The sequence below is a fragment of the Camelus ferus genome, chromosome 21, assembly GCF_009834535.1.
Source record: "Camelus ferus isolate YT-003-E chromosome 21, BCGSAC_Cfer_1.0, whole genome shotgun sequence".
Classification (NCBI taxonomy): Eukaryota; Metazoa; Chordata; class Mammalia; order Artiodactyla; family Camelidae; genus Camelus; species Camelus ferus.
In genome coordinates, this window is record NC_045716.1 from 12,107,800 (window position 1) to 12,132,596 (window position 24,797).

Sequence of the window (24,797 nt, forward strand, 5' to 3'; positions counted from 1 at the left end):
CGGCGCTGGCCACTAAGTCTCTCTGGAAGAGGAATCCGAACGAACGTCCACAGAGTGACCGTCGTTAAGAATGTGAGAGGATGACTGTGTGGAACAGCGCGTTGTCCCGGTGGGGATGAGGCCAACATGGAGCATTCCCCACAGGTGAGCGGCAGCACGAAGGACGTCCGAGGCGACCTCGAGTTGTGGGCGGCCAGCTCTCCACCTGACTAGCGCGCGCCGCCGCCAGGAACCGCGGCGTCCTGACGGGAGTCCTACACGTCCTCCGCGCCAGAGCCAGAGGACGTCAGCCGTCCGGCGTGCCACCGCGGCTTCGCCGCTTGTGAGCCGCCGACCAATGGGAGAGAAGCTAAGGCCCGGCGTCCGCTGTGATTGGCTCTCAGCGGGGAGGCGGTGGCGGAGGGCGGGCTTTAGGGTGTGTTTGGTATAGGGCTGCGCGGCGGGCGGCGACCCATGAGGCGCTGGCAACTGGGAAAGGTTGGGAGGCGCGGCGCCTTGAGGCAGCTGTCCCAGAACAGCCTGGCCCTGCCGGGAGGAGGCGCCACTCGCGATTGCAGGTGCCTGCGCTGGGGCAGCGCTTCCACCTCACTCCCGTTGGCAGAGGAGGAAAAGGAGAAGGAAGGGGCCGGGCCGGGTCCCCCCCACTCCCGCCCCTCCCGGCCCCGGATGGATGTTCCTGGCCCGGTGTCCCGGCGGGCGGCGGCGGCGGCCACCATGCTCCTGCGCACGGCTCGGGTCCCGCGCGAGTGCTGGTTCTTGCCCACAGCGCTGCTCTGCGCCTACGGCTTCTTCGCCAACCTCAGGCCTTCCGAGCCCTTCCTGACGCCCTACCTGCTTGGGCCGGACAAGAACCTGACGAAGAGGGAGGTAGGCGCGGCGGGCGGGCGGTAGATGAGCCGGCGGGGAGCGCGGCGAGCGGAGGTGTGCTGGGGTGGGTGGGAGCGGGCGGAGGGGATGCGGTTCAGGGAAGGAAGAAAGGAAAGGCGCTCGAGCCGCGTGAGCCATTCCGGGTAAAGTTCTATGCCGGTGCTGGGTTCTATCTATCTTAATTCATGCTGTTTTTCTGTCGTCCCTTGATTTATGGGGCACGTCTTATGTGAAGGGCTCAGAAAGCGGCTCGGGAGCCCCAGTGCACGTGTTTCAGATGATGGTGCTGATGATGCTGTAAAGTAACTTAGCCCCCACTCTGCTTACACTGATCCAGCAGTTCTTGCTTGTGGGCGGGGGAGGGAAGGAGGAGAATTTTGGATAAAAAAGCGAAAACAGTAAGTTGTACTTTGGACATGGTATAAAGGTTTAAATAAATATTTGCTGCCTGAAAGTAAGGAACCAGATGCAGAGTAACCCCTGCTTTCTGAAAGGGTCTTCCCTCTACCTGCTGCACCCTCATCCTTCTCCTATCTTACTTTCTTTAAACTTTGACAAGACGGATGTGCTCAAATAAGGACAATACAGGACAACAAGAATCTATCATCTTATCTTGTCTTGATTTTTAATTGGGTGAGGCTGTGTCGAAGGATATGCTTCCCCAACCCGACCTCCACCTCCTGGGATAAAAGCAGATACTTAGATGGTACCACACAGTTGGCACTTTTAGTTTTTCTTGCGTTGTGAATTGTTGCTATACAGGTGTCAGTTTTGCTCCTTTCTGTCCTGCTGTGATGTTCAGAGTAATTGAGAGTACATAGTCCATGATCAAGAACTTCTTGCTGATTGATTTTCCCTAGGAGGATTTATAAGTAAAGTACTTCGGAAGTACACTGTATACTTTAAAAATGTGCTTAACTCTTTAAAATATATGGCTAATCTCAACACTTGTTTTTTTTGAAGAAGAAAGACATATTAATTGAGAAAGGAATTAAACTCAAAAGTGCTACAACAGAATCCAAATAAAGCAGATTCAGCATCCTCTCCCTTCAACACTACAAAGGGTGAAAGCTGAGTGGGCACTTGTTAGCTGTTCCTTTTTCCCTGTGTCTACTTTTCCTCCCACCCTGCCTCCTGCCCCAGTGGCTGTGAAACACTCCTCCCATTTAAACCTTACTCTTCTTGGTGTAATTAGTATTCACCTCTTTTGAGTAGCAACTCAGTATCCCTGCATAACAGGCCAGAGTAGGATTAATTACTCATAGTCCAGTTTGTGGTTGCACTGCTCGTCCATTTTCAAGGGCACTTAACAGAGAATTGGAAGTCAGTGTTTGAACCCTGGATTGAGGATTTCACTTGAGTTTCTCACATTGTCTTGCCACTAGAAAGTAGCACTGACCTTTACCCAACTTCAGATCTTCTACTTCTTGGTCTTAAGGAGCAGTCCACAAGGAACTGTAACCGTTATTCATTACGTATTTAAATTGTAATATTGGTTCAAAACAATAATAAAATGGAAAGGGCCAACTCTTGGGAACAGAATGATCCTGCAAGAAGAAAGTTACTGCAGTAGATACTAACTATTATGTATAAAATAGATAAACAACAAGGTCCTACAGATAGCACAGGGAATTATATTCAGTATCTTGTAATAGCCTAATGAAAAGGAATACATATATATGTATAACTGAATCACTGTGCTGTACACCAGAAATTAACACAACATTGTAAACCAACCAAACCTCAATTAAAAAAAAAAAGAAAGAAAGAAAATCACTGCAGTAAATATGAGAGAAAATGATTCTGGAGACCCAAAACAACCACTAAATCTGAGGTGTAGCCACTGAACAGAAGTGGTGCTCCTTGTGGGCTGCTAACAATTAAAGTTTCATGGGAACTGCCATGTGATCTGCACAGTTTGTGTACCTCGCCTGGAGGAAAAGCACACAGGGGAGGAACACACTCTCAGTGTTGCTATTTGAAAGCCGATCTATTTTGTCCAAGTGCCCTGGGCAGGATTGCTGTGAGATGTGCCATCATGTGCCCTGTCTTATCGGACAGCTTCCAGGGCAAGCGGAATATGTTCAGGGGGCATAGGAATAAAGCAGGGGTACCAGGCCCAGGAGATATTCGCTGACTGTGTAACAAAAACATAGCACACTTCTGTTACTGCAAATTAGATGAAGAGGACAGGGTTTGAAGAGAAACCTGGTGTCATTTGTCTCTGAGGGCCTCAGAATCATGGCCCATTCTGCTGGTCGTGCACCGTCTGGCTCTGTCTACCCTCTCTGGAACCCTAGATTTTTTGAATATCTGATAACTAAAATGAATAGGACAACTTGTTCTCGTTCCTGACTTGAGTGCTTGATTTCACCAATGGACAGTTATTTATTTAATATCACATGATTTTTGAGCAAAGTGAGTGTCAAATCATGGTCAGTAGTGTTTGTATTGAACTTTGTATTTCCCCCTAGAAGACTTTAGAAGGGCTAAGTGGTATCATCTTAAATAAAGGTATTTTTAACCAAGACAAAAGACAAAAGGAGAGGGAAAAGGACAGAATTTCTTTTTAACAATCTCAAAAATTTTTTTCTTAGATTTCAGGAAAACCATTAGCCTGTTTTAGGTATCATTTTATAAATTTTAAACAGGTTAAAATTTGACCATATTTCAATAGTTGAAAGCCAAACTTTAAATAAAATAGAGCTATTTAAAGCCTAAAACTTTTTTATCCCTTCATCTTTTTCAGCATGTGATTTGGGACATTCACTACCTTTATTTGAAATTTTTAAAGCATTAAACTTAAACATTAAAACTGTTCTTCCAAATGTTGGCAAGGATATGGAGAAAAGGGAACTCTTGTACACTGTTGGTGGGAATGTAAATTGGTGCAGCCACTGTAAAAAACAGTGTGGAGGTTTCTCAAAAAATTAAAAATAGAACTACCATATGACCCAGCAATTTCACTCATGGGTATATATAAAAAAAAACTAAAACATGAATTCAAAAAGATACATGTACCCCAATGTTCATAGCATCATAGCAGCATTATTTAAAATTGCCAAGATAGGAAGCAACCTAAGTGTCCATCAACAGATGAATGGATAAAGATGTGGTATATACATACAATGGAGTACTATTCAGCCATAAAAAAGAATGAAATTTTGCTATTTGCAGCACTATGGATGGACTTTGAGGGCATTATGCTAAGTGAAGTAAGTCAGCCAGAGAAAGATAAATATTATAGGATATCATTTATATGTGGAATCAAAAAACTACAACAAACTGGCAAATGTAACACAAAAGAAGCAAACTCACAGATATAGAGAACAAACTAGTGGTTACCAGTGGGGAGAGGAGCAACATAAGGGTAGGGGATTAAGAGGTACAACTGTTAAGTATTAAATAAGTTATAAGGATATATTGTACAATTTATAGCCAATATTTTATAATAACTATAAGTGGAATATAACCTTTAAAAATTGTGAATCACTATACTGTACACCTGTAACTTAAGTAATATGCACATCAACTATACTTCAATAAAAAGATATTTTTAACTATGCTTCCTGACATTCAGAGCCTTACAGAATTTGGCTCTTGCCTCCTTAACAGCCTTATCTCCTAGTACCTCCTTCTTCCCCTTGCCTTCTACATGCCCAAGCTCCACCTACATTAATCTTACAGTCATAAGTCCAGCATATCCAGTCTCTCATCCACTGGTCTGTACTCATTAACTAGTTGTTTAATTGAAACTTGATTGGCCTGATTGAATAGAGATTAAAACTGAACATTGTTTTCCCTTGACTTTTTTGTAACTTAGAAGAAAGCACAAACAAGCTCTGATCCAAAGAGCTGTGAAAGGCACCTTAGAATAAAATCAATTCCCTTTGCTCATGTGGCAGATTTTACCTGAGATAAGAAGGTATTGTCCAGGTATGGACAATTAAGTCTGCAATCCGTACATTTTTGCATGTGGAAGGTTTCTCTTCAGGGTTCAAAGTGCTCATCAAAGAAGCATTTCCTGGCATAACAGCTTCACTGAGAAAGAAGGGGTCTACTGGAGACCCAATGGCTAAGCTCTGGAGATTGTCTGGTCTTCTGTATTCATGAATGCCCTATGAAAGCACCCCTTTGCAGGTTGAAAAAGCTGCTGCCAGCGTTGGAAGTAAGCCTAGAACATAGTAGATGATCAGTAAGAGTTTTCTGGCTAAAGACATGAGGTATTTTAGTGTGCTGGATTCAGAAGATCAAGGTTCAGATCCTCCCTCTGACAATGACTAGCTGGGATGACTTTGGGCAATTCACCTAAGGCCAGGTTCCTCAGTTGTAAAATAGAGAGGATAAAAGCATTTACTTCCTAGGGTTGTTTGGATTAAGTGAGGTAATGTAGGTAAGGTCATCACCATAGTGTATAGCACATGAGTAGAGATTTGCTGTTATAATGCTGATAATACTGTGAAAGGGACATTCATCCTGGGTTGATCTCTCTCCCAGAAGTAAATTCAGATTTCTTATTTAGAATAAGTTAAGGAGAACCCCTCTGGTCTTTATCCTCCCACTTGCTTTGTTTCTGCTTGGCATTGCTTTTTCCTCATCTTCGTTATCTAAATTTAGGTTTTGTATTAGGAGTAGAATTAGGCTCATCAATATAAATACTTTAAATTGATAACGGAAAGGCTGAGATTTTTTATAATGAAAACTTGGCAGTTCATTGTTTTGGGACAACTGTTATTGAAAGGTACATCACATGTCTATGTATAGGCAATTTTACTGGAGTGAAGACTCAATGATTAAGTCCCAAGGGGTGTGGTGGAAAACAAAAAAAGATAGGGAACTGTGGGAAGATATTTTTAAAGGAAGGGTGTGATGGCTCATGGCTTAGTGACATTGTGTTGGGGAAAATGTGAAGGTGAGGGAACATGCAGTTCCAACAGTGGAGGCAGTTTCACACTTAAAACTGTAGGAGAATATCTGTAAAATTGCAGGCAGAAAAAGGAATGGAAAGTTGCTAATGGAACACAACTGTGAAAAGTCTGTAAAGAAGCCTTCACTCTTCGGGGCTTTTATCTCAAGGTTGCCCTTATCCTCTTTGGTTTTCTACTGAGAAGCCGTCTCTCCCTGTGTCATGTCAGCTGAGTGCACTTTGTTCTGCATTTGCTAAAATTTTCAGACTTGTGAAGAAGAACCACTTCTACAGTTCTTGATTATTTGTTCATTCACAAATTCAGATGCAAGAAAATTTCCTAAGTGGAGGTTACTAAATGATTTATGAACACAAATGAAAACAAAATTCATGAAAGTGAGGCTATTAGATGAATCACTTTTGATATTTGGCCAGTCAGCAGTCAGAAATCAAGTCTGGAATATATTTCAGATTATATCTTACTTTTATAGTTGTTCTCTATACTTGCAAAATATTTTATAATAATTGTTTATTTTACTGTTCCTCTAAAGCCTTAAAACAATTAGTCCACTTTATACATGGGTGAAATGAGGTGTACATGAGAGTTAAAAAAAAAAGTTACCTTTGGTCTTAGATTGTCAGAGCCTAGGATTAGATTGCTCCATTGCAAAGTATCTAGCCTGTTAGCAAGACTGCATTTCAGGAAGCACTTACAAACTGGGGCCACTGAGCCAGACTTTGAAATGATCACTTAAAAAACTGACTTACTTAAACCCCTAGGAACTAGCTAGACTCTGGGGTAGGTGTTAGAAGAGGGAAAAGTCCCCTACAATGAGTGTTATTGCAAGAATGAAGATGACAGTTCCATTAATTTAATTCCTAATGTCCCACGTGGTCTGTGTTTCAGCTTTAGTCCTTAAGTCTTTAGACCTATGAATAAAGTGGAGTGAGTGATTTACATGTATTCTCTCATTTAATCCTTGCAACAAACACTATGGCATAGTTTTTACTTCTCCTTTACTGATAATGGAGATTAAGGCTAAAAGGAACTGGAAAAAATAAATAAATAACTTGTTTCTAATACAGCAAATGATGGAACTGAAATTCCAGCTAGGGTCTTTGTGGTTTAAGATTATTTCTATCTTCCAATGAAAAACTAATGAAGAAGGAAACAACAAAACCTTCGTATTTTTTCATATTACAGACAAGCAAAGAGAAGGACCTCAAAGTTGCTTATAATGCTACCATCCACAGATAGTTATTCTGTTAAGACTGTAGGACAGGTTTACCCTCTTTATTACTATTTCCCCAAAGAAATGAAACTTAGAATCATAGAAACTTAAACAGTAAAATCATAGAAACCTAATCAAACAGTAGGATCAAGGCTCTGTAGCTAGAAGTAAGAATTGACAATGATTCTAGGGCATGTATTTGTTTCCAAAGCATTTATTGAGCCAAGTGTCTTCCAAAGAGTGTGCTGGTTATTAGGCTGTGCACATGAAAGTTAACTCCACCCTTCGAGAATCTGTTAGGCAATGGTTCTCAACTCTGGCTCATATTAAAATGTCCTAGGAGGTTTTTAAAAAAAATGTCTATGGCTGGGCATCCAAATTTTTCAAAGCTCCTTGGGAGATGTGTAGCCATGGCTAAGAACCAGTCCTATGAGGTAACTGGGGAAACTGGCACATACAAAGCAACATCAAGAGAGCTTTGGATACAAATACTGTCAGCTGCAACAAAGTCGTCTGGGATGAGGAAGGCGTTGAACCAGACCTTGCTGAACAGGGAGGGTTTTACTAGGAGAAAAATGATGCAGTGGAAACAGGAAGTACATTCCCAACAATCATCAGAATGATTGATATCTTTGGTTGATAAGGATGAGATATTGAGGTATCAGTAGATTGTTTTGTAAGAATAAACTGTTACGACTATTCCAGGTCCTTTGATATCACTAATGGGATTTTATCCTTTTTCCACCAGGTCTTAAATGAAATTTATCCAGTATGGACTTACTCTTACCTGGTGCTGCTGTTTCCCGTGTTCCTTGCCACCGACTACCTCCGTTACAAACCTGTGGTTCTGCTGCAGGGACTCAGCCTTATCGTTACATGGTTCATGCTGCTCTACGCCCAGGGACTGCTGGCCATTCAGTTCTTGGAATTCTTCTACGGCATCGCCACAGCCACTGACATTGCCTATTATTCCTATATCTACAGTGTGGTAGACCTGAGCATGTACCAGAAAGTTACAAGCTACTGTCGAAGTGCCACCTTGGTGGGCTTCACGGTGGGCTCCGTGCTAGGGCAGATCCTCGTCTCAATGGCAGGCTGGTCCCTCTTCAGCCTGAACGTCATCTCTCTTACCTGCGTTTCTGTGGCTTTCGCAGTGGCCTGGTTTCTGCCTATGCCACAGAAGAGCCTTTTCTTTCATCATGTCCCTCCCGCCGACCAGGGGAGGAATGGTGTCAAGCCACAGAATGGTGGCATTGCCACGGACATCTCAGCCTCTAACCACCTTCCCCAGTGGGAGGATGTTGAATCAAAAATCCCTCTAAATACAGAAGAACCTCCTGTGGAGGAACAGGTAAGCACATCCTTAAATGTCTTGTGGCTGCTACCCTGGGGGCTAGACCAATGGTGAAGAAACAGACAAGAAGCCCTGAATTCATTTGGATTCAGTTTTATCTTGAGTTGGTTCATTGGTCCATTCATTCATTGATTCACAGTAATGTTGATTTATCTTAGAGATGACAAATATATTTTCCCCTGGAGTGAGTGACCTCCAAGTTCAGACTGGCACATTATATTGCCCGTGTCAGAGATGTCCTAGAAGCCACAGCAATGTCTGTCTCTCCTTCATCTTTCTGTCCCAGAACTTGGTATATAAAGGAAGCTCTCAGAAAATTTCCTCTTAATGAAGTGATAGCAATAAATGATGAATCTCTACTTCCAGTTTCTGAATTAAAGTCCAAACTGTTTAAGGACAGGAAGTTATCTTCCTCACCTGAGGCTGGAAATTAGACCTGATACAGGCATACCTTGAAGATATTGTGGGTTCAGTTCCAGACCACTGAAATATAAAGCAGATAGCCTAATAAAGCGAGTCATACAATTCTTTTGGTTTCACAGTACATACAAGTTATGTTTGCACTATATGGTAGTCTATTAAGTGCCATAACATTATGTCTAAAAAATATATACACCTTAATTTAAAAATACATTATTGCAAACAAATGATATCATCTGACCCTTCAGCAAGTCGTCATCTTTTTACTGGTGGAGAGTCTTGCCTCATTGTTGCTGGATGCTGACTGATCAGGCTGGTAGTTGCTAAAGGTTGGGGTGAGTGTGGCAATTTCTTAAAATAAGACAACAATGAAGTTTGCCACATCAGTTAATTCTTCCTTTTACGGTTTCTCTATAGCATCAATGCTGTTTGATAGCATTTTACCCACAGTAGAACTTTTAAAATTGGAGTCAGTCATCCTAAACCCAGCCACTGCTTTATCAACAAAGTTTACGTAATATGCTAAATCCTTGGTTGTCATTTCAGCAGTCTTCATAGCATCTTCACCAGGAGCAGATTCCACTTTCTTTGCTTATCCATCAGAAGCAGCTCCTTATGCATTTAAGTTTTATCATGAGATGACAGCGGTTCAGTCACAATCTCAGGCTCCACTCCTAATTCTGGTTCTCTTGCTGTTTCCACCACATCTGAGTTACTTCCTCTGCTGAAGTCTTGAACCCCTCAAATTCATCTGTGAAACAAAAGCTTTGCAACTCAATAATTTATTCTGACACATCCCATTATATTTGTTTTTTTATAATGTGATTGCTGCCCACTAAATTGATTTTATTACCTTCTAATGAGTTGGAACCTGAAGTCTAAAAAACTTTGTCCTAGACCAACTTGATATTTGTTATTTATAGATTTTTTTAACATTTTTTATTGATTTATAATTATTTTGCAATGTTGTGTCAAATTCCAGTGTAGAGCACAATTTTTCAGTTATACATGAACATATATATATTCATTGTCACGTTTTTTTTCTCTGTGAGCTACCATAAGATCTTGTGTATATTTCCCTGTGCTATACAGTATATTCTTGCTTATCTATTCTACAATGTTGAAATCCCATCTATCCCTTCCCACCCTCTGCCCCCTTGGCAACCACAAATTTGTATTCTATGTGTATGAGTCTATTTCTGTTTTGTATTTATGCTTTGGTTTTTTGTTTTTTAGATTCCACATATGAGCGATCTCATACGGTATTTTTCTTTCTCTTTCTAGCTTACTTCACTTAGAATGACAATGTTAAGATATTAGTACTTGACATGCTGAAGAATTATAAAATTTTAGAGTTAGGAGTGATTCTAACCACAGGTCATAGAAAATCAGAGCATCTTAAAGTTTCAAGGGACCTTAGATCACGTCACCCTTTCATTTTAGAGGTAAGGATTAGGATCCACCATTAATGAGTTGTACAGAATTACACAGATATACTCCTAAACGTAATTTAAGACCATATATGAGATCCACTTCAATCTGTACTTTGGTCCTTGAAGTCTTTCACTGGGATAACGACATGGTCAGAACTCATGTTTCTGGCAATGCTGTGGTAAAAATTAGGATTCAGGTCAGTTCCATGATCTCCTTGGCTCTGCTGCTGACACCATGACAGGCAAGCAGTGCTTCTGGGCAGCTGTACCTCCCAAAAATTCTGCTGTTTTTCTTTGACAAGCTTGAAGGGAAGTAAGAATATGGATATTGGAGATCACAGTGCCATTTTAAGTTGACAGAGCCCCTAAGTGAATCATTAAGGGTAATCATGGTAATTACGGTAAAGAAAAGTGCTAGGTCAGTGGGTGGTTTTCTCTTGATTTTATAAAAGAGGAAAGTGAGGTGGAAGTCAGAGTGATAGCCGAGTCCACAAGTTACCTTAGAGTACTTGTGAGTTGATTTTTCAGAATGAGTCTGCTGCTTTGGGGCAAACCCTGCTGACATTGCAGGAAGAGGAGCAGCCAAAGCCAGGGATTTTCTTTCCTAGCCAGGCAGCTGGACTCATTTTGTGCTTGGTGTATAGCTGGGCCTGATTTATTTTAAGTTGCTCATCCATTAGAAATAATGTAAAGTAAACCATCTTTAGCACAGGGCTTGATACGCAATCAATACTTAATGAATGGTATCTGTTAATATAGCTTTACTTCTGTTTGCAGACTGACACCTTTTATTATTAGCAAGCATTCTCAGTGTGTATATGTGTTTGAGTTCCATCAAATGCTGACAGCAGCAAAATGAATGTTCCCACTTTGTCCTTAATATCATTTCTGGCAGCACAGTACAGTGGGTTTTGAAAAAAGCAGGCAAGCCCCAGAACTAGTACTTACCAGCCGGGTGATCTTGGGCAAGATACTGAATTCTTTACGACTTAGTTCCCTCATTCATATACCTACCTCATAGGGTTGTTTCAAGTATTACATAAAGCCATGGAAGGCTTTCAAATTAGTATACATAACAAGTAATCAATACATGGTGATTTCTGTGATTATTTTTATTAGATATGAATAATCAAGAACATCTTTGTACCTTCACTATAGATATTTATTTGTGGGGCTGTAAATAATCTCTCATTTTCCCTTTGAATTAGTTACCCTCAGTATTCTGGACCTTATGAAATGTATTGTTAGAGTGTGGTACTAATTCCTTCAGGAATTCTTTTTCTTTAACTGAGTTAGGCTACTCCTAGACGTGGAGAGTGTTAAACCAGATGATCACTAAGCTTTCTCTAACTCTCGAATCCTGAGTTTTGTGAGCTGGTCGATGTGAAGGTGTGAAGGTACTATGTCCTTTTGCTTGTGTTTCCCAGCCACAGCGTGAAAAACTCTGTCCAGTCCCCCATATCTGTCGGGACACATAATTAATATCATAGAAGTACTTAATTGCAGTCATCAGCCCTTGACTTAAATCTTCATACTTTAGGTATTAAACCCTAATTATCCATCCCCCTATGTTTTCCAATCATAGAAGAAATTTCGATTTAGAAGAAAATCCAAAATTCTCATCTCATCATGGCCTATAAGACCCCATACGATTTGGCCAACATCTCTGACCTTATCTCTTAACTGATCTGAAACACATCAGCTATGCCACCTCAGAACTTCACTCAGGACTGTCTCTCAGTCAGGACTCCCCTTCATTGTGACTTTGATGGCTGGTTCCTTTATGTCACTCAGGTCTCAACTCAGGCATCAGCTTTCTAGGGAGCCCTTTAACACTCAGCAGTCATTCATTACCTCTCCAGAACACAGTCACTTGCTAGCCCATTACCTTGTTTATTTTCTTCATGGTATTATTCCTACTGTAAGCTGTCTTGTTTGTCTCCTTGCTCCAATGTAAATTTCATAAGGGCAGGAGCTTTTCTGCTGTATCACCAGTGTCTGGAACATTGCCAGACACATGGTATGGGTACTCGATAACTATTTGTTGATTACATAAATGAATCATGACAAATAGAATATCAGATAAACCAGCATTGTTTAAGCTCTTGCTACATACTGAATAATACTCATCTAGGTCTTCCAATAGCTTGTTGAAGTAAGCATTAATTTCCACTTGACAGTAAAATGCCTAAGATTCAGAAATTTTTCTGTCTCTACATGAGGCAGGTATGCTGCTGCTGCCTCCTCCTCTCAGCTCCCATTATTTTGACCTGAGTACCAGATACTGTGCTAGCAACCTTAGATTCATTATCTCATTCTTATTAAAACTACTATTCTTACAAAAACTCTATGATAGATGTATCACTATCCCCATTTTACAGATGAGGAAACTGACGCCTACATTAAGTAAGTTGCCCAAAGGCACAAAGAAAGTGGCACAGTCAGAATTTTCAAACAAGATCTAGTTGACTCCAAAGACCACTGTAATAGACTCTCATTCTTTGTTGGAAAGAAGTAACTTCTAAAGCTTAAAAAAAAAAAAAGAAAAAGAAAAAGAAAAACCCAGCATCAGAACCATTAAATAAAACCTAAAAACCTAGATGCCCATTGTGATAAACAAGTAAAAATTGAGCTTAGATATGATGTGAATTGGCAGAACTATGAAAAATTGCTTGGTTCTTATTCCAGGGAGATTATCCAGCATTTTGGGGAGAAAATGGCCTTTATTTACTTAATTTCAATGGTCACTCTTACAGTACATAGCTAATAAACATCTTAAGAGGAAAAAGAAAGTCTCTACTGATTTTATTTAAAAGATTCATACTTAATTTTTAAATTAAACAGTACTGAAGACTATATAAAAAGAAGTCAAAATAATCTGAATTTCTGCCACCCAAAGATTGTCACTTAATATTTCAGACCTTTCAAAATTCATGTATATATTATAGTAATGTAATTTTAATCTACATGCAGCTTTATAATATGTTTTTTTACTGTGTTGTTTAATACTCATCTTTCTGTGTCTTCATGTCAGAATAGCCTTCAGAATCCAAAGAATTGAAACTATAATGGTAAAAATGACTGATGGGAGGTGTGTGTTGGGCAGTACTCTGCATTTCCCACCAGGCTGGCCCTGAGCACTAAAGCCAGAATCAGAGAGAGACTTGTGTGAAGGATATAGTCTGCCTTTTGACCCTCCTGTTTTTTTCCCACTTGTGGTCACAACCTTTCCCTCTGGATATCTCCAGTCGGACCTCTGCCAATGGATGTGTCTGAGTTAGGATGGAGGGGAGGTGTGTAGCCATATATGATTGTACCCGCTCCCCTTTGCAGATTAATGCCCTTGAGGCTCAGATGGTTGTCATCTTCTCTGAAAAAGAGTAGCCAAAGGCAGATCTCCATGCCAACTCTTAACAGGTTGCCAGTGCCCCGCTTTCAGGCTTATGAACTGGGGCGCTGTGAGGTAGCAGGCCAAGGCAAAAATGACTATTCTTAGAACAAGATAAGTGCATAGGAGGGCAGAGCAGGAAACAATGTCCCAGAAGCCTTTATGTTGGAAGAGAACTTTATCGTTGCTGATTCTTAAGTTCATTTCAAAAGCACCTTCCTCTGTGCTTTTCTTATTTTCTTTGCTTTGAAAGTTGTTCTTCATTATTTCTCTGTTCAAGTCTTTTCTGTCACCCAAAGTCTGTCTCAAACACCAATTCTTCCATGATACATATTTTGGTTCCTTTTCCCTGAAACCAGATGTACTTGACTTGTGCCCATTGGTTAAGGCTCATTCTATATGCTTTTAGAATGTTTTGGACAATGGAGTATCAATAGCTGAGGAAATAATGATAGTCTTCCTTTCATCATAAAAAAAAAGTGTTCATTGTTTATAGCAAGAATTAGTATCAGGATTCTGCCCTTCAACAGCACTTAATAAAAGAAGCAAACTTATTCTTGGAAATTTCCATCCCAGCTATTAGTTTGACCATAGACGAATCTCCCTCCGCACATAACTGAGCTAAGAAAAGAGTAGCATTTAGCTTGGTATTGTAAAGACCTAGCTATATTCATTAAAAGGTTCTATTTAAAGGCGAAGGGGCTATACAGAAATAACTTAAGATGAATGAAAGACTTGAACCGAAGACCTGAAACCGTAAAACCCCTAAAAGAAAACATAAGTGGTAAGCTCCTTGACATTTGTCCTGGCAATGACTTTTTTAAACTCTGACACCAAAAGCAAAAATAATTAGGTGGGACTACATCAAACTAAAAAGTTTCTGCACAGCCTAAGAAATCATCAACAAAATGAAAAGGCAACCTACTAAATGGGAGAAAATATTTGCAAATCATATGTCTGATAAGAGTTTAATATCTAAAATATATAAGAAACTCATACAACTCAGCGAAAAGAGAACCCAATTTAAAAATGGGCAGAAGATCTGAATAGAATTTTTTCCAAAGAAGACATTCAGACTGCCAACAGGTATAGGTAAATATGCTCAACATTGCTAATCATCAGGGAAAAGCGAATGAAAACCACAATGAGATATTATCTCATACCTGTCAGAATGGCTGTCATCAGAAAGAACACATAACAAATACTGGCAAGGATGTGGAGAAAAGGGATCCCTCATGCACTGTTGGTGGGAATGTAAAATTGGTGCAGCCCCTGTGAAAAACAATGTGGAGGTGCCTCAAAAAATTAAAAATAGAACTACCATATGATCCAGCAATTCTACTTCTGGGTATATATTCAAAGAAAATGGAAACACTAATCCAAAAAGGTATAGGCACCCACATGTTCATTGCAGCATTATTTACAATAGCCAAGATATGGAAACAAAGTAGGTGTCCATCAATGGATGAATGGGTAAAGAAAATGTGGCATATGTATACACACAGTGGAACATTATTCAGCCGTAAAAACTTGGAATGAAGTCTTGCCATCTGCAACAATATGGATGGACCTTGAGCACATTATGCTAAGTGAAGTAAGTCAGACAGAGAAAGAAAGATCAAATTATCTCATTTATATGTAGAACCTAAAAACAAAACAAAATACCCCACAAGCTCACCGATGCAGGGAACAGATAGGGGGCTGCCAGAGGCAGGGGCCAGATGGTAGGCGAAATGGATAAAAGGGGTGAAAAGATACAAACTTCCAGTTATAAATAAGTCTTGGGGATGTACAGCATGTACACAGTGGTGACTGTAGTTAGTAATACTGTATTGCATATTTGAAAGTTGCTAAGAGAGTAAATCTTAAAAGTATTCATTAAAAAAAAAATTATAACTATGTATGGTGACAGATGATGACGAGCTTTGGGGTGATCATTTCACAGTGTATACAAATAGCAAATCATTATGTTATAGACCTGAAATTAATAAGTAATCGTTTTACATCTGGAAGTTCTCGTTCCATACATGCCATGGCCTCCAAGCAAGGAGCTTCCAGCCAGCGAACAGGTTGAATCATGCTGCTGCCATCAGTGCTACTAATTTGTTGCATGGCTCCTATCACACGTCCTGCCTCTTATGTGCTACTTCATGGTTAGCTTCCCTTGGTCCCTTTGGATTCTCTCATTTTGGCCTTTCTGTGTTAGCCACAAAAGTAAAATTTCCTGTTTTCTAAGCAAGGCTCGGGAATTACAGCAACCTTTGATACGATTGGGGTCAGAGATATTTCACAGGGTGTTTGGATCTCATACTGACTTCCTGGCATAGTCTCAGGATGGCACGTAGCTCAGTAATGTCTTGATTCACTGAGTTACAAGCATAGTAGCTTTATTACTTCATTATAATAGTAATATTCCCCGTAAATATTGGGTGATATAAAAAGCATAAAGAAGAAAAAAAATCACTGATACCCTACCGCCCAGGGAGAACTGCTGCTAATATTTTGGTTTATTTCTTTCTAAGATTTCTGTCTTAACCATTACCTTTCAGTGAATCTGTCAGTTATAAGGATAGGTTCTCATTGATGGATTCTGCCTGAACACTGATTTAATAGGGTTACCAATTATTGCTTATTCTTAATGTTGCTTGCCACTGTGTGGGGAGATGTGGAACGTCATCTCCCTTTGGCTGAAGTATGCAATCTCTGACCATCTTTCTACCTTCATTTTGTAAACAGTATATCATTTGCTGGGTGTGCTAATATTTGTAGAGCATTCAAAGCAAAATTTATATGAGTGTGTTTTTCCCCCAGAGGGGATGAATGTAATTGCTAAGAAGTTTACATACATATATATATATATATATATATGAAGTTACATATATATGTGTGTATTATATATATGTGTGTGTATATATATATATCATATATATATATATATCTTTTATATATATATATATATATATATATATATATATGAAATAAGCAATTGGCTTTCACAAGGAAGAAGGAAAATGTGTGTTAAATAGAAAATTGAGTCTACATAGTTGCTTTCTGTGCTGTTGCCTTCTTCTCTTTTTCTGTGTAGGAGCCCAAGCCAGCCCGTCTGCTTGTGCTGAAGGTCCTGTGGAATGACTTCTTGATATGCTACTCCTCTCGCCCGCTGCTCTGCTGGTCCGTGTGGTGGGCCCTCTCCACCTGTGGCTATTTCCAAGTGGTGAACTATGCACAGGTCCTGTGGGAGCAGGTGATGCCTTCTCGCCATGCTGCTGTTTACAACGGCGGTGTGGAGGCCGCTTCAACCTTACTGGGTAAGCCGTGCAGGGTGGTGGAGGCTGGTAGGGATGGGGGAGAGTCCTCTGGGTCATGAAGTCAACCAAAATCAGATTTTCTCTCCCTTCCCAAATTTGAAGTAACCCCCCAAAAATAATTTACTCATTTTGAGCTCTGATTTTATCATGTAGGATGAAAAAATTTCAAAGTGTTCAGCAGGTGGAGGACTGACAGACAACCTTGAATTTTTCCTAGCCTTTGGGAAACCTAATGTAATGATTCCCTATACTGTCTTCTTATCCCAAGTTTTTGTTTATCTCTGATTTACTGGGTGCTTTTGCCACTTGTTGTGAAACTTCAAGTAGCAGTCTACAGTGCTGTATAACCACAGTAGCTAATACCTGTTGTGTTAATATGTGCCAAGTGCTGTTCCGAAGACTTTATGAGGATTTAGCTCAGTCCTCACAGGAGTCCTAAGATGGGTGCAGTTATCCTCCCCGTTTTACAGTGAAGGAAGCCGCAGACTAACAGGTTAATAACTTGCCAGGGTCATAGAGATAGTAAGTAGTAAAGCCAAGGTTTGAACTCAGAGCCTATGTCTTTGGCCATTATTCTATTGTCCCTTTCTGACGTGTGAACCCACCTCATAAGGTTTGGGAAGACTTTACATGATTTCTGTAAACCCTTGTAACTGTGACTGGCACTTAGCGCACTCCATAGCTACCACCAGCATTTTACCATGTTCTAAACTGCCCCTCAGTTGGGAGGAGATACGAGCCATCCTGCCACGTTGCACAGATACTATCAGCGGTTCTTTTTGACTCTTGCCTGTGTCCACCCCGGTAGTTTTCCCTTAGCAGCATCCCTGGTTCTGTGTCGTCCACTTCCATCTCATATTCAGTCTCTCATCATCTCTCAGTGGCTCCATATTTATTCCATCAAGTCCAGAATTCTCTGCCTGACTTTCAAAGTCCCCCATAATCTTGAACTCCTCTGTTCATGGGTTAGAAGATCTTAAAATGCAGTAATTTCAGCTGAATTTTTAATTTACTGAACTAGTACTTGTTTAGCAAAATAACTACCTTACTTTTCTCTTTGTTTTGCAGGTGCTGTTGCCGTGTTTGCAGTTGGTTACATTAAAATATCCTGGTCAACTTGGGGAGAGCTGACACTGTCTCTGTTTTCTCTCCTGATTGCTGCCGCAGTGTATATCATGGACACTGTGGGTAACATTTGGGTGTGCTATGCATCCTATGTCGTCTTCAGAATCATCTACATGTTACTCATCACCATTGCAACGTATGTATTTGGATTCAAAGCATTTGGAAAAGTTGTGACTTCTTCTTGGTTTCTTTCAAAACAAATATTCTGGCTAAAAGAGGCAAATGGGAGGAAGCATTATATTACATGTGCATTATCAGTTTTTCTCCTGAGAAAGCATTTAGGCAAGGTTCATTTATTTCCTTGTCCATATATTCTTGCTGTTTTCAGATGTTTGCACGAGATTCACATCATTTAGCAACAAAATACTTTTTCACTTGGTTGGGAAGGGAATTGATGGTAGAAAGAAGGGGCTACTCTTCACATTTAAAGTAAAGACTGTAACTACCCTGGAAGTCATTCTTGTCTGTTCTTTCTTCTTTTTCTCTTTAAAGTTTTCAGATTGCCGCAAACCTCAGCATGGAGCGCTACGCCCTAGTGTTTGGTGTGAATACCTTCATTGCTCTGGCATTGCAGACCCTGCTCACGCTCATTGTGGTAGATGCCAGCGGCTTTGGCTTGGAAATTACCACTCAGGTAGGATCTCTGTTTCAGTACTGAAGATGTTACAAGTCAATCAAGGTAACAGAAGTGGAGCATGCTTAATAAATAAATTCAAGCCATGTAGACAGATACAAAATAAAAAGTAGAAGTGTCTCCTCCTTCCTCAGTGAACCTCCACCCTTAGTTCTTTTCTTCCAGGAGGATGTTGGCACCATGATTTTTCTGCTGAGGCCCTGGAACATTCTGAGTGTGATTAAGCAGCCAGGTGTTGCTAAGAGGTGCTAGTGGTCCCCTCCAGGCCAAGCTCTCTGCTTCCTCATCTGTTATTATTTCCCCTCCATTTTGAATTCTGTGCCTGGAATACTGCATCCCATGTTTGAGATGTTCTGCTTCATCTCAGAGCTAAGTCTCCACCCTTCTTTATTTACAATACCCCTCGCCCAGATACCAAGGTACTGACTTGCTGTTGATGAACAGCACTGTGATTCTTAACACATGACCTGTTGAGGAAACACCTGCACAAACACCCAGAGACAATGTGAATACTTTCATTCACTTGGGAATTGTGTGGTTGTATGAGCATGCCTTCATGCATTGTGAGTTGTAGGTAGGGCTTGTTCTATGCTTTTGCAAAATGGGCAGTTGAATCAAAAAGTGCCTACTCCACCCCATCTCAGCCCAAATGATTCCATCTCCATTATTCCTTCCTTCCTTCCATAATTGTTTTCTTAGAATACAAAGACCTAATATGTTGGCAGTATCCCTTTGTTTTTACTGAGGAGATCTAAAAGGGAAATAATAATAAGTCACATGCGTTGAATGCTTTCTGTGCCAGGTACTTTATTGAGAATTTTGCAGGGTTGTTGTCAGGATTAGACATCGAGAAAATGAGTCTGGGAGATGGTGTGTTGTTTAAGGTCACAGTCAGTAATAGCGTGGCAGAGCCAGGATTCAGACCAGCATCTGAGTCTCAAGCCTAGGCATCTCCCACTGCTTCATGCTGCGTCAGAAAAGGCTGGGGCAGAGGAGCGGGGGATAGAGCAGAGGAACGGGAGCTTATTACTTTCTTTTAAGTAAGAACGACTTAAGTGTTTCCCAGTTACTATCTGCAATAAAAACTTTGAGGAGACCTCTCAAGGGTTAGGGGCGTACATTTGGGATGGAGGGTAGGAGAGTAACTAAGGGCTTGCCATCTTGCTGTAGAAATGGTGGATTTAAACAGATGGAGTAATAGAATTTTGTGGGCTGTGCTGAAACTCGTAACCATAACAACCATGGTTAATGAACAGGTTTCCTATAGAAAAATGTATCCAAATTTTTAAGAATCTGGCTCGAAGGATTAGAGGGACAGGCTTATTGCACCCATAGAACCAGCTTATCGGTATTTAGTTATTTTAAGAAGGAGATGATGACGATGTTGATAAATGATATAGTCACGTCAAAAAATTGGCTTAGAGAAAATTCTTATAAAAAGTAGTCTTATAATGGAATATAGTTGACCTCTTCTGGGAAAGAGTAGAAGTTCTTGAACTTCAGAACTTGGCCTGTTGGTCATACCCACCTATCAGCCTGAGGGTAGAGCCCATGATTCAGTTACAACAATAATAACAGCAACAAAAATGAAAGCAGTGTTCACAGCAGTAGCGTTGTGCCAACACACTTACGTACGTGAGCTCGTCCCTTCTCAACAACCCTGGAAAACAAGGAAGTGTTATGAAATACAAAGTGGTCTGTACATGAAGTCAAGGTTCAGAGACTAAGTCTCTCAGTCCAGGTCACACAGCTGGTAAGGGGCGTGGTCAGGATCTGCACGCAGGCAGTCAGGCTTCAGTGTCACCGCTGCCTAGTGTATCCTCAGTGCTGGTCCATCACGTAAGCACACGGTGTTTTTTGGAGTTTTATTGAGAAACTGAATGTACCTTTACTTATAGTCTGTTCACATACATGTAATAAAAGATCTCATCTTCTAATCAATAATCCTCTAAATTGCTTCTCCCCCTCCTCTTTAGTTCTTCATCTACGCTGGTTATTTTGCACTCATCGCTGTGGTTTTCCTGGCTAACGGTGCGGGCAGTATTATGAAGAAATACAGGAAGCGGGAAGATCCAGAATCAAGTTCTCAAGTAAACACTTCATAATCCACTGCTGATGAGCTTCTTAGAGCAAGAACCCTGCACAGCAGCTGTGCCTGGATGTATTTAATTTTTTAAAGTGTAGACATATATTTATGAATGTGCATTTCATGGCTTCAAAGCAGCCAACTGACTCTACCTTGTGTTCCTAGAGTAACATAATATACTGTTCAGAAGTGAAGTTTATTTCGTAGATTATTTATAAGGGCCAATTTTAAGGATGCCTTTTTTTTCTGATTCAAAAGTGAACTTGATTTTGAAAACCAAGTAATCAAGAGCAGTCAAGCAGCACATGGTGATGTATACTTGCTAGCACGTGAGTTTGGTGTTTCATAGGTCAAGTGCTTCCGTATCTGATTAGCCAGATACTCGGCCTGGTGGGACCAGGGCTTCACAGGGGCCACAAGATGTTACTAGTCGGAGTAGAAATATGTTCTAACAGCACCCGGCTCTGTTCAACTTAATTCTTGTTTCTGTGTTACTCGCGTGCATTTGTGTTTCTGCAGATGAAAGCTGTTCCTATCAGTGACAGTATTTGCTCTGGTTTGGTGTTCTTTCCTATAAGGAGTATTTGTCATTTCTAATTTTAAGTTTTTTAAAAAAAATTCATTGTGCGAAGTTCTCAGTTCCCATCTTGACAGGTATGTATTTGTGTAGATGTTCCTCAGAAGTACATTTTTACATTATTCATATGCTTCCCAGAGAAGCTAATTTAGTTTAAAAATAAGGCAGGTTTTGAGGCCTGCTAATAATCTAAGCGACCTAATTAGAAAACTTAAAGTAGGTTTGCTTGTCTTTTATTCTGTATGAAGGACTGTTAATTCCATGATGAAAAGTTAAGGAATGGGCTAAAGATACTACTAGCCCATTTTGTATTTGCATTCCCTTGTATTTCCAAAATAAATTGATAAGGTCTTTTTTTTTTTTTAAATAACATCATCTCCATTTATAACTTATATTATTTGTCCTCCTTATACAAGGTAAAGATGTCACTAAGAGTTGGATTATTCCAAGGTCTTTTTCACAAACTGAGCCTCTTTTAAATTATTTTAATGGGACAGGAACCAGAAGACTTGGTTCCTGCATTTTGTACATTAAATCTGCCTTTGTTTCTAAAGGTGGATCATCTTGAATATTTGCTTAAAATAAGAATTGCTAGTGATTCCACTTCCAAGTTACTTGAAAAAATGTTATTCTGTATACATTTAATTGGGAAATTAGTCTAAAGTGACTGCTAGTTTATGTGAGACATGAACACTATTTTAAAGCCAACTTTGTTGCCTTAGCTTAAAAAAAGTCTAGGGTAACTTTTTTAGAATGACATAGGTAAACAATGAGTAATAGTGTCAGGATTCTAAAACTGACCTACTTATTTGGTAGAAGCAGGAATTCTAGAAGCAAATGAATGAGGATAAGAATAGGTCATTCTCCACTCACCTTCCTTTCTGAATGAGGGAAGGGAAAAGAACGCTGCCTGAGGAGGGGAAGGGGAAGTGGTGTCATAAAAAGCAGCCTCCAGTTTTTACATTTTGTCTTTGTTTTGTTTTATGTTGCTACATAGGGAATTGTTTCCTCGGAAACAAGTAGAAAAGCGGGGTTTGAAGGATTTTAATTTTTTTAACAACATAGACTGTGGTACAATCAAATTGTTCGTGTTACCTAAGCAATATTTCCATGAAATTTAATTCTAAGTTTGTGGTACAATCAGAGCCTTTACTTATTTAAGACAATAGTAAGTTCACATCGTGGTATGTGGCCCTATTTGCAAGTTGTACTGTATGCAGTTTCGCAAAGAAGTGAAAATAATTTGTTGTACTTTGTATTCAATTCTGTACAGATTTTAAATTTATTTTTATTAAATAAATATTTTACAGTATATTCTCCCTCTTTAATCAAAATTATTTTCAAGTGATCTTTTGCTTCAGTAAGAGCTTTGGATTACATATTTAAATCTTTTAATAATTTCTCCTAGGACAGATTTCAGACTAAGCATTCCCCTCACCTGACCTTCTGAACTAAGCTTGTCATCTCGTTCTTCCATTGCTTTGAGATCTTTACCTTCGTCTCTTCTGCCTTATTTCTGTTGTTTCCCCCATTTTTTTCCTAGCACCACATTGCACTACTTACTTTTCTTGGTTTTCATCTTGGTACCTCTTATCTTCTTAAAGGATTCTCCCTTTTAGAAACTGAAAAGACCTACATTCTCTTGATGTTAACTGAATTTTTTAAACAAAGGAAATGAAGTTGAATCAAGGGCAGAAGGTACCATCCTGTTTTGAAAATTCATAGCCTTCTTGTTCCAGCCCCAAATATTCCGATATCCAGAGAATCATCTTCTTGCCATCAGTTGAGAATCACTTGTTCTTTGTATCCCAGAAACCAAATCAGTCTTTTCTCACAGTATCCAAATGAGTACCTTCCCTTTAATATCTCATTCCAAAACCTGTTTCATGAAGGCATTTCATTGATTATCACCAAACACTTGGAAATTTTTCTTGCAAAAACATTTTTGAAGATAAAATTTTCTGTCTCTAGAGTCATATCCCCTGTATCTTAAGGCCTTTCAGATTGTAAGCCTTCTAATTAGGGACCATCTCTTATTTTTGCCTTTTGTATTTATAAAGCACATCCTAGTGCCCTATGAATACTGAATTGTGTAACTGATGTGTAATGGACTCAATATAGCCACTTGCCACTTGTTTTAAAAAAAAGTACATCAACATAAAACATTAAGATTAAAAGGCCTGTCAATGACCTCTAGTCCACTGGATACTGTATTCAAAGGCATTGTGCCTGAGTGATAGAAACTGAATTTATTTTACCTGTTATGGCATCCTCATAATTAATACCTTATATTCGTTTAACACGTTTTAACATCTCCTTGGATTCTGAAAAAAGTGTCTTGTAGCACTACTAATTCCTCTGCTTTCATTAAGTAACGCTGATAGAAGGGAGTTCGAAATATTGGGTTTGCCACTCAAAGCTCTGACACATTAGGGAAGTCACTCTATTGAGCTTCAGTTTCCTCATCAGTAAGTGGGAACGATACTTACCCCACAGGATTGTGGTGAAGAAATTAAAGAACATATGTGAAAGCACCTGTAACACTGGAGAGCCAGAGCAGGCAACTAAGAAACCAGTTCCCTTGCCCTTACTCTCCATTTACACTTAGTCTGTTGCCATCAATCTCAAAATTGTACTCTCAAAGGAAACTTTTTAATATTTCAATCAAAATGAAAATGATCAGAAGCTTTTAAACATTCTCCCATATTTTTAATTTATATTTTGGAAAGCTCTTCTGGGGATAGAAGGAAAAAGTCATGATTCCTGCTCTCAAGGAACTTAAAAATATGTGATAAGAAAATACAAGTAGAAAGGATAATATAGAGGCCCAACTGCAATACTAAATACTGCGTGTCAGATACCATAATGATTAAAAGGCTTGGGTCTCAGAAAAAGACATTGGGGAAATCATGTGTGACTGCCTGAAGGAGGTGGCATTTGAGTTGGCAGGACGGGCAGGATTTTGAAAGAAATTCGGAAAGGGAGACCTGTGTAGTGAAGAAAGGGGTATCAGTAAAGGTATGAAGGCCAGAAAATGGGTGTACAATCAGCAACAAATATAGAGGGGAATAGGGTGCGATAAAGTTGCAAAGCAGTTTGGGGTCATTTTCTGTTTATTAATTGGGGGTGGGAATGGGAAGTAATGATTAAGCTTATCTTAAAGACGTTTAATCTGACAGCTGTGGACAGGATGAATTTTATGGAAAGGTATGATTTAAAATGGGTTGTTGAATGGCCATTTCAGTTGATTAGGTGTAGGTGAGGAAGCCCTTTATGTCTATGGCAGTGGAAGTAACAGGACTAACCTGAGGTTACTGAATTAATATTCTGGAATGTGTGCCCATTTTTCAAAAGGTAGCTTAAAAAAGTGAATAACCTACCCAAGATCACACATCTGTGAGTTGGAGAAGCCGGAATAGGATTCTGATTCCCACCCTCCACTGCAAACTAATGGTCACTTCCACCCT

At 39.8% G+C, this 24,797-nt stretch overlaps 1 protein-coding gene across 1 annotated transcript; it reads left to right on the forward strand.

Annotated features, from left to right (window-relative positions):
• The first annotated feature begins 411 nt into the window (after positions 1 to 411).
• SLC19A2 (solute carrier family 19 member 2) lies at positions 412 to 22,644 on the forward strand. Its single transcript, XM_032463777.1, has 6 exons — positions 412 to 867; positions 7,754 to 8,356; positions 16,686 to 16,908; positions 17,977 to 18,169; positions 18,526 to 18,667; positions 20,644 to 22,644. Exons 1-6 carry the CDS (start codon positions 454 to 456, stop codon positions 20,770 to 20,772), a joined length of 1,704 nt encoding a protein of 567 aa, XP_032319668.1. The 5' UTR covers positions 412 to 453; the 3' UTR covers positions 20,773 to 22,644.
• Positions 22,645 to 24,797: the final 2,153 nt, after the last annotated feature.